The sequence below is a fragment of the Abramis brama genome (assembly GCF_963993115.1).
Source record: "Abramis brama genome assembly, chromosome: 5".
NCBI lineage: Eukaryota > Metazoa > Chordata > Actinopteri > Cypriniformes > Leuciscidae > Abramis > Abramis brama.
The window spans coordinates 18,123,182-18,139,614 of NC_139967.1; the positions used below are offsets into that span (position 1 = coordinate 18,123,182).

Below are 16,433 nucleotides of genomic sequence, written 5' to 3' on the forward strand. Positions count from 1 at the left end.
GTCTATGTTTTTCTTTTCTTTTTTTAAGAAAAAGTCAACTCTGACTGACTGTTGTTTTATGTTACTTGTGGCAAGGTACTAGTCTGTTCTTATTAAAATAAGATTTAATTAATGTAGAAAACTTACCTTCCTCCCTGACAAAAACCAACTGAAATAACCAGACTGCACACAGCCTCTAACACAGAGTCCTTATAGTTTAGGCTACTACATTTGCATCTTCTCTGAGTTTTCATTGGTGCTCTGAAGTTTAATCTTAGTTCCTAGCCTTTTATTAGTATGGACATACAACTTTCCATCCATGTTTTATGTATGTATACAGCTTTTTTGTTCATTGCTGAAACGTTTTATGAATGATTTGTATAATTAGGTAACATTGTCTCTATAATTGACTCTTCAATGTGTTGATGTGGAAGCCTTAGTTACAAATGAATCAGGAACAATTTTATTGTAGACATATTTAATTGATTTAAATTCATACATCAATCATGTATAAGACAGACAGCAGCATCAAGGAAAAACATTAGGTGTTGAAGGTAGAAAAAATAAATAGTTTGTAAAAGGAAGCTATAACAATAGCATTGTGCAGACCTTCATTGAAGGGATAGAATGCTTTAGTTTCAAATATGCACCATTCAAAAACTTGCATACTTTTGACTCAAACGGAATGCAAATCTTTTCTCTCATTTTTTCTTTACAGGTCCTATTCAGTTTAATTATAGGCAAGGTAATTTTGCAATTACATATCAAATTTAATCTCATTTTACCACATGTGAAACAACTCTTGCACTTATTGAAAAATATCAGTGTTCTTCTGGTTAAAGGGAAACTTTCAGAAAAATCAGGCTTGTCTACTCAGTAGTACTACTGCGTTTAAACAAACACTTGACCTATCGTCTCATTACATACACACACACACACACACACACACACACACACACACACACACACACACACACACACACACACACACACATTATATATATATATATATATATATATATATATATATAAACATTCAAATTATTTTTCTCTTCATTCTTATGATGGGTGTGAGGGTGATGTATGTTAAATGTATTTATACAGTGTCAACTAAAGCTTGGAAGAGTAAAGACAAATAAACCTAATAGATTGCAAAAAATGCATGCAATCTCAAAGTGTCTTTCACAGGAAATGTATTTTCTTTTTTTTGTTTTGGTAATAATTGCAATTATCTTGAGGGCACATGTGTGTCCAATAATATACAGTAATTATCCACTTCTATATGAACATTTAGCAATAAATTATTTTCTCCTGTAAACTCACATATGCCAGTATCGATTATATTATATGATCCCCTTTTAAGTAATGTGCATCAGTGGATGCTAACATTTTTTTTTAAATTTAAGGCACGCTTTGCAGTCTTTACACTGTTGCTGTCAGACCGGGGTAGCTTATTGCCTAATGGCTGAATAACAACAGTGTGTGAGAGAAGGCAGTTCCACTTTGATTCTACATTACAAACTAAAATCATTCATCCAACTTAACAGTCGTAACCAGGTAACATTTTAAAAGTAAAATTAGCATATTTGTATCTATTCCCACAGCTCTTATCTCTGTGTATGTTGTTCAAATACAGCTATTGTGTGGCCAGTAAAGGACTGTACTTCCAAATACTGTTTCTTCCAGTGTTGTAATATGAAAAATCTGAAAGCCTTCATGGGTAATACCAGTATTAAAAGTAGTAGATATAATTACAAAACAGACTCAATGCTACAAAGCTGGCAATTAAAATAAATGTGTGAAATCAATTTGTCTAGCATGTATGAAGACATAAAATGCAGTCCATTCTGACGTTTTTTTTTTTAAAGAAAGTGGACGCTCTGACTTGAATAATTTATGTGACCACCTTCAGGTATATCATTAAATTTGGACTTGTTTCATATGTGGAGTAAACTATACTGCATTATGGAGGTATCTGACAGATGTTTGAATAAAATTTCAGCAGGTTTGTTCAAAGGTTTTGCTGTTTTCAAAAGGATTCCTCTAAACAATTGTGAACATTATGAAGCTTGTATTGACTGAGGTAGATCTCCGTGGGAGGTTACCTTTGTGGTTAAAATTAAACAAAATAAGACACAGAGAATTAGATTAAACCATGATATAGGTAATAATTCATAACAAATGCCCTTGTTATGTCTAAGAGCTCCTTTGATTGCTTGTGAAGCTTGGTAGGGCTTTCTCAGTCACTACAGACACAACGGATCCCACCACCTCCTCATTCTCTAACACTGTTCACTGTCAGCTTTAGCAGTCCTGGTAAAAACATTCTCCTACAACTACCTCTGGCCTCTTATCTGGGTTGCACTTCTCATGCCCTAGAACCTTGCCCATGTAGTCCATGCAGACTACGGTACGGTGGCGCTCTCCGGGTCCGCAAGTCCGTGAGCATGCTGACCACGGCCCCATTTGCCAAATGGGACAGGGCAGATCCCCGCAGGGCCGGATGTCTGCCGGTCGCAGGTCGGCATCGCAGAAGTAAGACAGGGATCCCTGCCCATCTCTACACTCAACGCTTCTCCTAGACCATCCAGCACCACAGCTCTTGGAGCACTCAGACCACTCACCTAAGACCCAGTCAGCTCCACCAAAAGGCAAGATAACATGTGCCGAAATCCTGCTCTCTGTGCCAGGTTTGCTAAAAGGCACATCCCTCGGCAAAAAGAAAGTATACTTTATCCTAGGTGGTGAGGTGTCCCCAGCAGTGGACAGCAGCTGGACAGTGATGGGCTCCCGAAGTGTGTGAAAGCTGAGTAGTCGCTCCAAGGTGGTGGAAGAGCCACTGTAGCGAAGCATGGCACCAGGCACTGGGATATCCTGCTCTGCCATAGACACTGAGAAATTCCCATTCAGGATGTAGGTTCCGCCTTCTGCCTTTACCGCCAAGTAGTTACCATCGTGTGCGATGCCTCGATGGCTGCGTTGCTTTATGTCAATATTAGTAGCCCCAGCCGGGATGGTAACAATATCAATGTAGCCAATACTGTGGAGATATTATAAGCAAACAGTATATCATAAACTAGGATGATATGCATGATATATCCATACAATATTGGTTACTGGCTGACATTACACTCTTAAAAATAAAGGTTCTTTATTGGCATTTATTGAAAACTTTTAACATCCATGGAAGCTTCCCACAGCACAAAATGTTCTTGATAGTGGAAAAAAGGTTCTTTAGATTATTAAAATGTTCTTTACTCAAAGTGTCACGGTTATGGTCAGTTATTTTGATATTCTGTTTTGTTTCCTTCAGTTCCTGTTTCCCCGCTCTGTTTAGTTTTGGATTCCTTGGTTACTGTTTATATCTTAATTTGTTCTTATGGTTACATATGATTTCCACCTGTCTGTCATTATGTTTGCCTGGTATTTATACTCCCTGTTATGTTCAGTTCACTTGTCAGTTCTCGTGCTTAATTTACGTGTGTAGTTTCCTATATTCTCCCGAGTGTTCTCCTGTGTTATTCTCCATGTTCAATGAAGACTTTTTTGTTATCTCTGCGGCCTGCATTTTGGAGTACTACACAACGTTACAATAAGACAAAAAAAGGTTCTTTTAAGAACTGTTGATTGAAAGGCTCTTTGGGCAACACAAAATGGTTCTTCTATTGTACTGCTATGAAAACCCACTTTTGGAGCTTAGACTTTGAATTTATCAGTAGCCTATATAGTGACTCATATTGGATACTTAATTGTACATGCTCATTTCCCCTACTTTTACATACCTTAGACTACCTTAGATATTTAAAAAAAAAAGAATCATTTAATAACACTGTTAAATTAAAAATCTTTAGCAAATCTCAAAACTAATGTCTATTTTTCATCTATACATTATAATGTTGTGATACCTAAATTCACTTGTAGCACTGATTTTAGTGTTTTATTTTTCATTTATGTAGAATTGTAATACTGCTCATATAGTAACATGAAATTACTTTTGGATAGAATATTAATTTCAGTGCATCCTTATCAAAAACTAAATATGCTCAGTTATATCAACAGCTCACTCTATCCTTTCCCAGAGTTTATTTGACAGTTTTCTAACATTTTAATAATGCTTAAATATATTAATATATTTTTCTTTCTTTTTTTTACTTACGTAGCTTTGTTAAGTGAGCCACTTATTTTCCTACAGGTCGTACTGTTGCCTCCGCAGATACCACACTTATCCAGCTTTTCATTTGAGCCTATGACCTGGTCACAACCGGCTTTTATGCACTGGCCCTGAACACAGATAGATGTGGTGTCTGGCCCGCAGGTGGTGCCATCCACAACCTGCCCAGAACATATAAAAGATCTGCATTAGAATAGACAGAAACACTAAACAAATGCTTTAAGAAACAATGTGCATTTATATTGCAATGGCAGCCTAAGTGCTAAGTTCAGTGTATTCTTTTCTCAAATAATGGCTATTCCATGTAAAGCGGAATGGCCAAAACTCTGGGCTGATGACGCAAAACCAACTACATTTCAGCTGTATCTGAAATATCAGTTACAGAGGTGCACTCAAGAGCTTAAGGAAGTAGCTGGACTGTAGGATTCGGGTGCTCAGGTTTCACATTTTACAACAAGGAAAATATTTCATGCATGAGAGTTTAGTGGGAGTGTAAAGATATCAATGGGCCTGTGGCAAGAGGGAAGTCTAAGAAAGAGATCATCTGACATCTTAGTAAAGCTTTAGAGCAGGCAGTTACACAGAAGAGACTAACATTTCTTTCACATATTGTCATTATTGCTGATCAAATTAGATTAAAAAGAAAGCGTTTTCAACGGATCTGCACCTTGGCTTCAAAAACTTTGAATTCATTGCTCCATTTGGCTCGGCAGACGAGTTTGCAGCGGTCACGTGGAGAGACACCAGAATATTTGGGGATCCACTGCTTTATGTTCCCTTGAATGTCCAAGTAACGATCACTGTTATGCTTCTCACACTGCTCCTCTCTGAAGCTTTTGCCTGTGAATAAAAAATAAAAGTCACTGGTGCACCACTAAGAATAATGCGATCATTACAAATGCATGGGTTTTTGACCTCTTGACTTCATTCATGTGACATTATGCTACCCAAAGAGGTTTATTTATAAAATGTTACCATGGTCTTCTGGGCAAGTCTGAGTATTGCAGGACTGGTATTTGACCCTCTGTCCCACACAGTACGATCCCCCATTCTGTGGCACTGGAGCAGTGCACTCACGGTGAGAAAACTCCACACCCCCACCACATGTTCGTGAGCACGGCCCCCAAGGGCCCCACTCTCCCCAACCACCATTGACTGGCACCTGGAGGACAAATAGAGGCTGTTTATTCATTTCACTGTAATATGTTGCACCTAGTAGAAAATAATCCAAAAGAACACAGTAAAATACAAAAATACAGTAAAAACAGTCAATTTGATTTCTTTTATAATACATTTTAAAATGTAATTTCTTACTTTGATGGCAAAGCTAATTTTTCAGCAGCCTTTACTCCAATTTCAGTGTCACATGATCCTACAGAAATCATTACTGTATATGCATATTATATTAATATGCTGATTTTATGCTCAAGAAATATTTCTTATTATTATCAATGTTGACAACAGCTGTGCTGCCTAATGTTTTTGTGGAAATCGTGATGCATTTTTTCAGGATTATTTGATGAATAGTATGTTCAAAAGAACAGCATTTATTTGAAACAGAAATCTAACAGTAACATTATAAATGCCTTTACTGTCATTTTTGATCAATTTAATGTGTCCTTGCTGAATAAAAGTATTCATTTCTTAAAACATTGAAACAAAATTATATAAATAAATAGTAGAAAGCAATTATTATTATATAATTCGTTTTTTATTTCATTTTATTATACACTGTATGTAAAATCACTATGTTTGTTCTATGTAAACATTTATAAACTTCAAATAACTGTATTATCTGAGTCAATCACAGTGCTCATCTTGACCCCTGATGTAGCCTTGCAAAGTCCTAAACATCACTTCCAGTAAGCGTAGTGCTGACAGAATGTGAGCATACCACACTGCATTTCTGTCAGGGTTTTTTATGAGTTGGCTGAAGGATGCCTTCTCACAGCCAGGCCGTCTGGGATCACAAGTTTTTTTTTGTTTTTTTTTTACACTACACCAAACATAATCACACTTTTTAAGAGGCTTTGCTGAATACATGCATCTGAAAATGGAAGGCTCAAAAATAATTGAGTTTTTTAAAGGCTCCCTCTATATAAACTCTCTTTCTGGCATTTAGAAGCTGGATTTAAAGTAGATTGATTATTTTAAGCTGCTCAGAGACAGGGCCTGGTTGGGATCCAAGAGGAGGAATACGTTTTATTTATGAGTCTGACTCTTTCTTTTTCAAACATGTAAACAGTATGGTGAAAAGAATGTGTCATCTTTGATGTCAAAGGAAGGGGAATACGTAAAAGTTTTGAATAATCAAAAGAGAAAATCAGGACAGTATGTGCTAATGTTTACAATTTTTAAAAGGGAGTATAGGGTGATGTACAAGGGCCCAAAAGCAAGGCGTCACCTAAAATGTCAGATATTTTTTAATAGCGGTGCCCATAAATCTGTACAGAGGTGTTTCCAGTCGCCCCCCCCCGCACTTTAGATGCATACGTGCTGACAGGTGAAGTGTGATAAAACTGGATGACGCACATACACATCCTGGCCATGCATACCTTCCCCTCTCCCGCCTCCTCCAGTGCACTCGACACACATAAACCCTCACGACATCGCCTGTCCTCCCCACAGGGAGTACCGTCGGCCCAGGGGAGGCTTCCATTCCGGGTAGTGCACTGTCTCTTTCCTTCCTCTTGACACCACAGCTGTGCACATGCATGCTCTTTAGGAGCATTAGGACACTGGATGTATTTGTCCCCGAATGTCTGCTGGCACTGACGTTGTAGACCAAACGTATGGCCGGGGAGCTCAGCGGGTAAAGGGATGGTCATCTCAGGTGGATCCAGCAAACAGTCACCTGAGGAATACATATGAAGGGTCTTATTCAATATGTATTTAGAGATATTCAACTGCTAGCTCCTGTAATGATGCTTATGAGGTGGTTTGGACTGTTTTCTTTAAGCCTGTTGCCATTGACCGAGTGTTTACTTCAAATAAAACAATCTCTTACATTCAGCGAGTCTAAAACAGGTGTGCACCTTAGCTTGAGGGAACTATTTTCATAGCAGAGAGATTTCACTGTACCTCCTCTAATCCTAATGTGCGTAAGACCTAATAGTCTCCCATCTGGAGATTTCCATTATGTAACCTATTATTGTGGAGTTAGCTCACTCTAGAACAAAAAATCGAATCAGTAACAAAAGAAAGTATAATTTTACTGTAAGGAATGTCTACCCTGAGTCCTTCCTAAACATAGTTTTATCCATATGGATAAAGATATGGAGACAGTATAACACCATGAAACAATAATGCAGACTTCTTGACTCCCTTTGTGTTTTTCCAAGACTGATACTGTGAAATCTAATTACGCTTAAAGTATTGAGGACACATTAAAAATTTGGACAAGTTTCAATACAGCTTTGCACACCTAAATGAATGTTATCAATGCTTAGTAATGAAAGGCTTTTGTTGAAACGGATACAGGCATAACAACAATAGAAAATAACAGCCTTGAAGTCGAATCAGTTCATAGTCTACCTGTGGCAACAGTACGACCGGTAAAGACGGCATGTGCTTGGCTACGCATAGTGTTTCTGTGAGGGAAAACAGTTGTTAAACCTGGAATGTGTGAGTCACTGAAGATGAGTCAATGGAAGACTGGGAACGAGAGCGTGTAGACTGAGATATCGGCGGAGATAAATCAAAAACTGGAGAAAATATGTCTACCGTATTTCCTGAGCTGTCACTTTTCTTATCTGAGCTCAACTTTATTGTGAATTGTTCTACTTAATTTGAACAACAGTTAACCCCAGGTATCCCTATAGGCAGTCTGGACAAGTCCCTTTTGAAAGATCTTTTACTTCATGAAGTTACATCACAACTTCACAGCTTCATAGATAGGAAACTAACATTGGGGTCAGATTATTTGAAAGTGATACTTTTATTCAGCAAGGGCATATTAAATTGATCAAAAGTGACAGTAAATACATTTATAAAGTTGCAAAAAATTTCTACTGTTCTTTTCAACTCTCTATTCGTCAAAGAATCCTGAAAATATCATTGTTTACACCAAAATATTATGCCTCACAACGGCTTTCAACGTTGATAATAAGGAATGTTTCTTGAGTATTAAAGGTAGTGTAGGCAAATTCGGAGAGGCTAGCAAGATCCCACCCTCCCCATTTAGAGCGCTCTCCAAAGCCACATCTCCTTCAAAACACATGAACACAGACAGCGCCTGCAAAGAGTCAGGGGACGGTGTTAAATTACCTCATCTCTCAAAGAACATAACATTACAATAATAATGAATGTAAACAACTTACAGAACTCTTACTTCTACCACCTGACTGCGGCAGATTCATTTCGTTGTTGATAGTGTTGACATAGAAACGCAAAAATCCGAGTCTGAGGATGTGAACAGCTGCAGGTAGAACGTCAAGGGTTGCCATCTCGTACGACATGGTGTGAACGTAGCAAAAGTGCGTGTGAACGTAGCATAAGTGCGTTGTTTTGGTTCAGGAGGAACTGTAAAAGGTGGCTGCTGTTTGTTTGTGGCACTCAGTGACTGTCCACAACTCTGCATAGCCTTGCAGAACGCACTGATTACGTGTGATGTCTGTGCGAGCAGGGTGCGCGGAAATATTTTTTGGTCCTGAGACTTCGACAGAAGATATGTAAAAAAAATTTATTTAAACCACTTCTATTATTGATTGCTCTCAGGATGTGAAGAAAGTTTAAAGCCACACCGCGGAACTTTTGTGGGCGCTAGACCTGTAACTTTCACGTCTAGCGCCCCTAGAGGCCACAAGCGCCGCAGCACTGTCGCAAAAGTCTGCTCCATGAGTATATCAGAGCCTATGGTCACGTGATGGCCGCAAAGCGATACGTTCTCCAGGTCACATGACCTGGCCAACGACGGTCCGTCTTCTCCAAACTTACATAGGCGGTATTTCAAGAGGGCAGCCCCGCTCGGAGCATTAATAGTGTCAAACGCTGTATATTGGCCTGAGGAATCATTTAAAATAACTCGTATGCGTCAACTCTTTAGGTCACAAAGTCCGCGGTGTGGCTTTAAACCAGTATAACAAAAAGTGTTTATAAAAAATCACCTACCCTACCTTTAAATCAGCATTATAAGAATGATTTCATCACGGATCAATGGCTGTTGAAAATTCAGCTTTGCCATCACAATAATAAAATACATTTTAAAATATGTTAAAATAGAAAACAGTGTTTTAAAATTGTAATACTATTTCACTATATTAATGTTTTACTGTATTTTTGATCAAACAAATACAGCCTGGGTGAGCATAAGAAACATAAAAAATGAGGGGTCTTACAGATCCCAAACTTTTGAACAGTATTGTATATATTCATACAAAGCATGAGTAGATGAAGTGAGTGAGAGTGAGCTTGCTCTGCAAATACTGTTAGTTTTGACACTCTCAGCAAAATTACACAGTGTGGTCCAACCAGCCCATTATTAGTGGTTTGGGAGTAAGTTCAGACAGAAGAGGCATTTAAACAAGAAACGTGCAAAACACTGGAAGAAAGTAAATTCATAAAACACAGGCATCTACATTATAGAGATTTTTCACCGCACATTAAGATCAAAATTATACAGTAGATTCTCTGTGACATGTTTCCATTAACTTTAGAATGACAGATTTACAATTTAAGCCAAATGTCTCAAAAACTTCACTGAATGTTATTGTATTTTTTCCCCTCTGGGTCTCTGGGAAATATGCACCATTATGTTCTATGGCCAAAACCAAACAAAAACTGAAAACCTAATGTTAACCGAGAGAAAACCAGCGGTTAATAAAAGATACACTCAGAAAGACAAGAGAAAAACAAATGGTACTCCTTTTCTGTGAGTACTTTTTCACTGACATAAACATTTTAAAGAAGGGAAATGATTAAAACAGTATCCTGACAAACAGAGAAGGATCATACCGTGGCCATTGTCGAAGAACTCTGTGATGTATAGAGCACTACATGGAGACCAGGGAAGAGTTTTGTTGAGGTGAATGAAGAAAGGAGCCATCATATGATGTCCATTGAGATGCCCAAACCATTTCTCACAATTTCTTGAATCATCATGTGGCATGCTGAGTACATGGCCTGAAAAAAGGAGAGGAAAACAAAAAGATGTACATGTACAGTGTAATAACTTTCACACATTGCTGTGCTCCTCAATATGACTGTGCTCTATATGTCTTTCATTGATGTTTATCACTGCTGCTCACTGTGAAGTTTTTGACTTTTCTAGAGGGTGTCACTTACAACCAAACATTTAAAGAGACAACAATACTGCAGTTACTACTGCAACTTGGTGCTTAATAACTGAACGTAAATGTCCGTAATGTAAGTATTTTGAACACCTATTTGTGTGTGCTCACTCCTGAAAATATGATTCAAGAAAATAGCACAGATGGAATATAAGAACTTGTCCTTGGACGGACTGACAACTCGATATAGAAATAGAAATCGGCAATACAGTGACTTCTAAAGCCACTACAATATGTAAGTATATTCAATAATTTACTAGTCTACTACAATAATACGTCTTTGAATTATCTTAATTTTGTCTCCAAAAATATTGACATGTGATTCAGCATTTTAGAACCAAATTCTAACTTTAATCACTTTAAATTCAATTAAAATTTGAAATCGTTCTACAGCACTAATATTCACACAAAGCTCTCAGTGTACTTTAGCTGCTGAAAACAGCTGGTTTACATTAATTAATGACTAAGTCTGGAACACATGCTCTTGTCCAGACAGTCAGTTAGGGTGAGATGTCCAACTATAGACATGGAGTCTGTTCATGTGTGTGAACATACCGAGTTCATGTGACACAGTAAATGCTGCCTGAAGGCCATTGTCCTCTATAACTGAGCAGCTTCTTTTGGGGTCACACATAGTGCCAACATCAGCTACACCCAGAGTGTCACAATCCTTATATCCACAAATATCCTGAGGTCAAAAAGAGAGAGAGAGACAAGTGGGCAAATGAGAAAGAGAGATGTGAGACAAAAAAAAAAAAAAGAAAAGCGAGAGGAGAGGATAGGAGAGGAGAGTAGAGGAGAGTAGAGGGGGACACATCTGAGACACTGATATCCAGCCATCGCTCCATTAGTTCCAGACAGCCTTTTTTCCCCCAAGCAGGCTCTTGCCAGCAAAACATATTTGTCAGTGTTTCCATCGTAAAATGAAGCAAATACATGGCAGACTGCGTACTAAAAAAAAAAAAAAGAAAAAAAAGGGGGAAAATTAACTGTGAGATAGCTGGACCGCACAGGCAGACCAATAGGTCTGTCCAGCACTTCCCTGTCAGACAGGGATAACCTTGACTGTGGAAGACGTCTCAGTGAAGCCATGTGAGACGACCAGAGACACACAGACCTCCTCCACTAAATAAAAACCACCTGTTTCTCCATCTAGCCACAGAAGGACTGAGACCTCCATGAGTTCTGTTGTATTGCTCTCAGCTGGATGTCCAGCCAAATTTTAGTTTCTCCTACATCTATTTTATGCTGTGCTAACCCTCTGGATTTGGCAGTGCTACAGTCTCATGTGTGCTGTCTTGAAGACTGAACAAGGGGCCCCCTGTTGAGCATTGTGATCATGACCCTGTCATTGCCTCAATGAAATGATGTCTTGTTTTGGAAAAGTGCTAGCCAAATGAGCTAATCAAAAGCTGTAAAATGTGTTTGGACTGAAAATGTTGGGGAGAAAGTTGCCATCTTTCCTGATGAAAAAATTACTTAACCTACATATTTCTGATTTTAAAAGAAAATCTGCTATTACACGGTCCAGTTGTTTCATAATTTTTTTTGATTGCAACCGTTGTAGGATACTGACATTGGTGCACAAGATGATGAGATCTCAATTACTGTTGCCGTTCGATTCAAATTTGGATTATTTTGTTATGAAAAAAATGCTTTGTGTTTCTCACCTCTCTGGTGAACAAGATGGCAGTATCATAGTGTTCAGGATGCCTCTGGCTGCCTGGGTTGAAATGTTGTTGCCACATGCAGAAGTTGCGCAGGGCAACACCGCCATTGTTTGAAAGCTCAGGTCCCACCTCCTCATCCTCAACAACGACCATCTTTACTACCACCAGACTAACAGCATTTTTCAGACTTGGATGTGCATAGATCTGTGCTGCCATGGACATCACCGCCAGGAGGTAGTGCTGTAGAAATAAAGAGAGAGAATATAAATTTAGTAATGAAACAAAAATGGTCTGTGGATACACTGCATAAACAAATCTCAAAGATACTTAAAAAAAATACACCCCTGGATATATAGTACCAAAAATATCTCTTGGCATTAAAATTAGATGATTGTCTGATCGACTGTTTTCAGTTTCATACTTTTGGAGACTATGACTTGATAAAAGTTTTAAAAACAGGCACAAGTTTCCATGTTAGACATATTAATGCAGATGATACACAAACATCACAGTAGACTTAATAAAGACATATGTTAAGTTATATAAATAAAGGGGTAACAAAAGGGGTATATTTAAATAAAGGGGTAGCAAAAATCTGAAGGTTTGTGGGACCAAAATATTAAAAAATGTGTTCTTCTTTATATCAATAATATGGGACAAAAACAACTCCTGTCTGTCCTTCTTTTCCAGATGGTCCTTTCACCCCCCTCTGTATTTCTGATTCACAGACTAGTTTCATATTTTGCTACAATCAGTATAACCAACCCCACAGTCACCCTCAAACCACAAGTTTGAGTGGTTTGCCTGATTTATGTTACTTTTCAATTCTAAACCATAGACCATTAAGAGCTACATCGTTTTAGAAATTGTACTTCAATCGACTTGTGAATGCAGCTGAAAATTATGTTTTAATAACAAAGTTCAGGAGGAACACGTTCAAATGATCGACCCAATCAGCACAAGAGGAAGCCTACATAGACGACACACCATGTCTCTCGACAGTTTTTCTGCATCCCCCCTCCGCCACCCCGACTCCTCACTCTTGTCTGGTTCCTATTCCAGCCAGGGATATGGGGGAGTGTACTCTGGGTTTGGGCCAAATTCAGAGCTCCCTTCGGACAGCACGGCAAATACGCATATCTTTACTCTGATTATTTGTACGTGTGAATTTTAGAATAAAGACTGCAAAGGAAATGTGTCCCTGAATGATAGTTTTACCCTGAAATCCTTGATAATGTGAAACAGCACATATGACAGCTGTTTTGAGTGCACTCATATTTAGTTAGTGGCACATCAGCTATAGCCTAATGGATAAACACATTCCCTACTTTCAGTGTTTACTTCAGTACAGACCTTGAGGGTAACAGTGTGTGTTACAAAATGTGTTTTTCATATAGTTCTATAAGTATTTAATATCCAAAAACTTGCATCTTGGACAAACATGAACAGTTAGTTTGCACATTTATTTTTACAAACTCGCTCCAAAAGACGCCACCAATCAGTGACGTAGAGGACGGGAACGCGATTTCTACCAAGGGAGGGTCACGGAGTTGCGGTTCGGGGAACCCGCGGATTTGAACCACTGCCCGGTTCGCATTTCTCCAAGAAACGCAAGTGAGGCTCACTGCAGAGCCAAATGACGTCCAGCACCACCTCTCTGGACGTCATGGGCTGAGCTTGACCTAGTCTAGCTCCACCTCTATGCAACATGCAGACTGAAACCCACACTATGCAGGTAGAGCGGAGTGACAGATTTCGCTCAGAGAGTTCTGAAACGCCAATCTACTCCGGGTTTTCTATTTCAATGAATCGCTGCGAGCGACCATGGAGAGAAAGAAGACACTGACGCTTTCAATTCCCAAAACACATCCCTTGGTACAGGCAAAATTATGCTAATCCGCTACCTCTCACAAGAGAAACCATGCCTCGCCTTTCAAAAAGCCTGTTCTTCGCTCCAGGATCCTTGCTCCCTACAACACTGCAGTAGCCTATATTGACCGAAAATGTCATCAGAAGTGTAGCCTACACTTTCGTGCGACCTGCACATGCTCAGAGATGTAGCCCTACCCTAACGAAAAATAACAATGGTTTTATTGCAAAAAAAAAAAAAAAAAGAGAAAAAAAAGACACCTTGGTTATTGTAGTTCCACTATGGTAGCCTAACCACAAATTAAGCACGGTTTTGCTACACTACCCATAGGCTCGTTTGACCATGGTATTTGTAGTAAAACTGTGGTAGGCTACCTATGGTAATCAATCCGCCAAAAAACAACAACAAAAAAAACAAACATGGTTAGCCTACACACGTTTACTATAATAAAACCATGGTTCATTTTCGTAAGGGTATTAAATGTCACCTGGAAAACTTATTAAAGGCGGGTGCAAATAAGTTAGCCTACAGAAAAGTATTTCTACAAATATTCCATAAATAGGCATCGGCTACTATAAATATTGCAGTCACAGTTTTCCGCATTGCTAAGGACAATAACTGGGGTATATTATTTAAAGATATTAGCTTGTAAAACGCAAAAATGTAAAAAAAAAATTTTTTTTTTAAATTAAAAGAGAGAGAGAGAGAGAGAGAGAGAGAGAGAGAGAGAGAGAGAGAGAGGGAGAACGCTACCTTTCTTCCGTGAAAGCTGAACTGTAGCTACATTGTGTACAATGAATTAGTTGACTGAAACGTTGTTTATGCACCCGAGAGGCAGATCTAATAGCCTATTAACCACTAATACATTTGTAAATTAAAAATGTTCAATGAGCAATTTGCGATAAAAGATACAGTTTACTAACCTTTATCTCATCTCCATAGAAACGTGTCATTGAAGCGTCGGCCACTACCAGAGTCTCGATGTATCTCGCAGCAGACACAAATCTTTTTGCGCGTCTCATTTTGCCGTCTTCGTCTTCACTGGAGTTCAGGTTGCTCTCTTTCACAAAACGGTCCACTTTTATTTGATCAAAGACCATATTTGACGCTCCCCGGTGGTTGGAAAAGACTCGCCTTTTAACTACGTGCACCTGCGTAAAAGATTTCCCGGTGGTCTTTACACTTGCTTTAGGCTGAATATAGTACTCGTCCCCTTGCGTTATGAAAGTACCCTGGATGCCGTGACATAAACTAACAGCAACTACAGATTCCTTTTCGGAGTTGACCGATCCGGTGTAGAAACAGTCTCTGAGGTCCGCACCGCTGTCTCCGCGCTGGGTAACACCCCTGAGAGAACCTCCGCTCTTGGAGGCGTCCAGAACCGCGGGGAGATTCTTCGCTTTAATGCGCTGGACGCTTAATGCTGGAGACACGAACTTGCTGTCCGGCGTCAGGTCAAGCACAAAAAGTTGGCTAAAGGCACTGATCTTAAAACGCGTTCTCTCTTCATTCTTCCAAAAAACACCTTTTCTGAATGCAAGGTTTATTGGCACAGTTTCCTCTTCCTCGTTTAGCTCACACAGAGCAAACTGAGACATAAGATTTACTAAGAAAAATATATAACAAACTATTGTGGATACCATTTTAATATTGAATTCGGAAATATTCAAAACTGTAGCCTATGTTGTAAAATAGGTAAGCGGCACTGGACGCACAGATAGTTATATTTTAAAACAAATATGCAGATGAAGATAATGAAAATCCTATGAAAAACCTAATATAAATATTGACTTAATAAGAATTAAAATTAGGCTAAGTCTCGAGAGTTCATAAAAACAGTCTTATAAGATAATTCTCATCCGGCTAACTGTAAGCGAAGAATGTTCGCGTTGCTGGTATTTATACTGTCTTGTGCTTCTCCAGCGTATACGCGGTTTATTTTTGATATTCATTCTCTCTCCTCCCCCTCGTGCGCCAAAGCAAGAAGAAAAAAAAAACACGCCCCCTTTTTCACTACAGCGGGTCTTACTTTCAGCTATTATTATAACAGCCGGCTGGAATGCTGCAGGACACTCAAAGTATGTGTTGAGTGTCAACCATGTAGATGCTAGAGAGCGTGTTAAACTAGTGAAAATCTTGGAAGTAACGCGGTGTACACACGAGCAAGGTGACATCTGAATATCATGGCTAGGTGTACTATAAATCAAAATGAATGATTTTGAAAAGTTCCCAAATACGTTTTGGAGTGCATATCAGTTTGAAATATATTACGTTAAATAATTAACGCAAACCCCCGAGCTTCTCTCTCTATCTGTGGTATTGATTTAGGCTAGTTAAATCCTGCATACTTTAAACTCATAAAACCTCTAAAAAACAAAACAGAAAGACAATTCTTAAAAAAAAAAATGATCGGAGGAGGGACATCTAATAGGTTATTCACAACACACACAGTTTTT

At 38.7% G+C, this 16,433-nt stretch overlaps 1 protein-coding gene across 1 annotated transcript; it reads right to left on the bottom strand.

The window, feature by feature from the left end:
* Positions 1-455: 455 nt before the first annotated feature.
* adamts8a (ADAM metallopeptidase with thrombospondin type 1 motif, 8a) lies at positions 456-15,658 on the bottom strand. The gene is made up of 9 exons (XM_084114270.1): positions 14,901-15,658; positions 12,108-12,347; positions 10,993-11,125; positions 10,103-10,270; positions 6,706-7,004; positions 5,126-5,312; positions 4,818-4,990; positions 4,136-4,311; positions 456-3,019 (listed from the first exon to the last, which is right to left on the bottom strand). Exons 1-9 carry the CDS (start codon positions 15,618-15,620, stop codon positions 2,284-2,286), a joined length of 2,832 nt encoding a protein of 943 aa, XP_083970396.1. The 5' UTR covers positions 15,621-15,658; the 3' UTR covers positions 456-2,283.
* Positions 15,659-16,433: the final 775 nt, after the last annotated feature.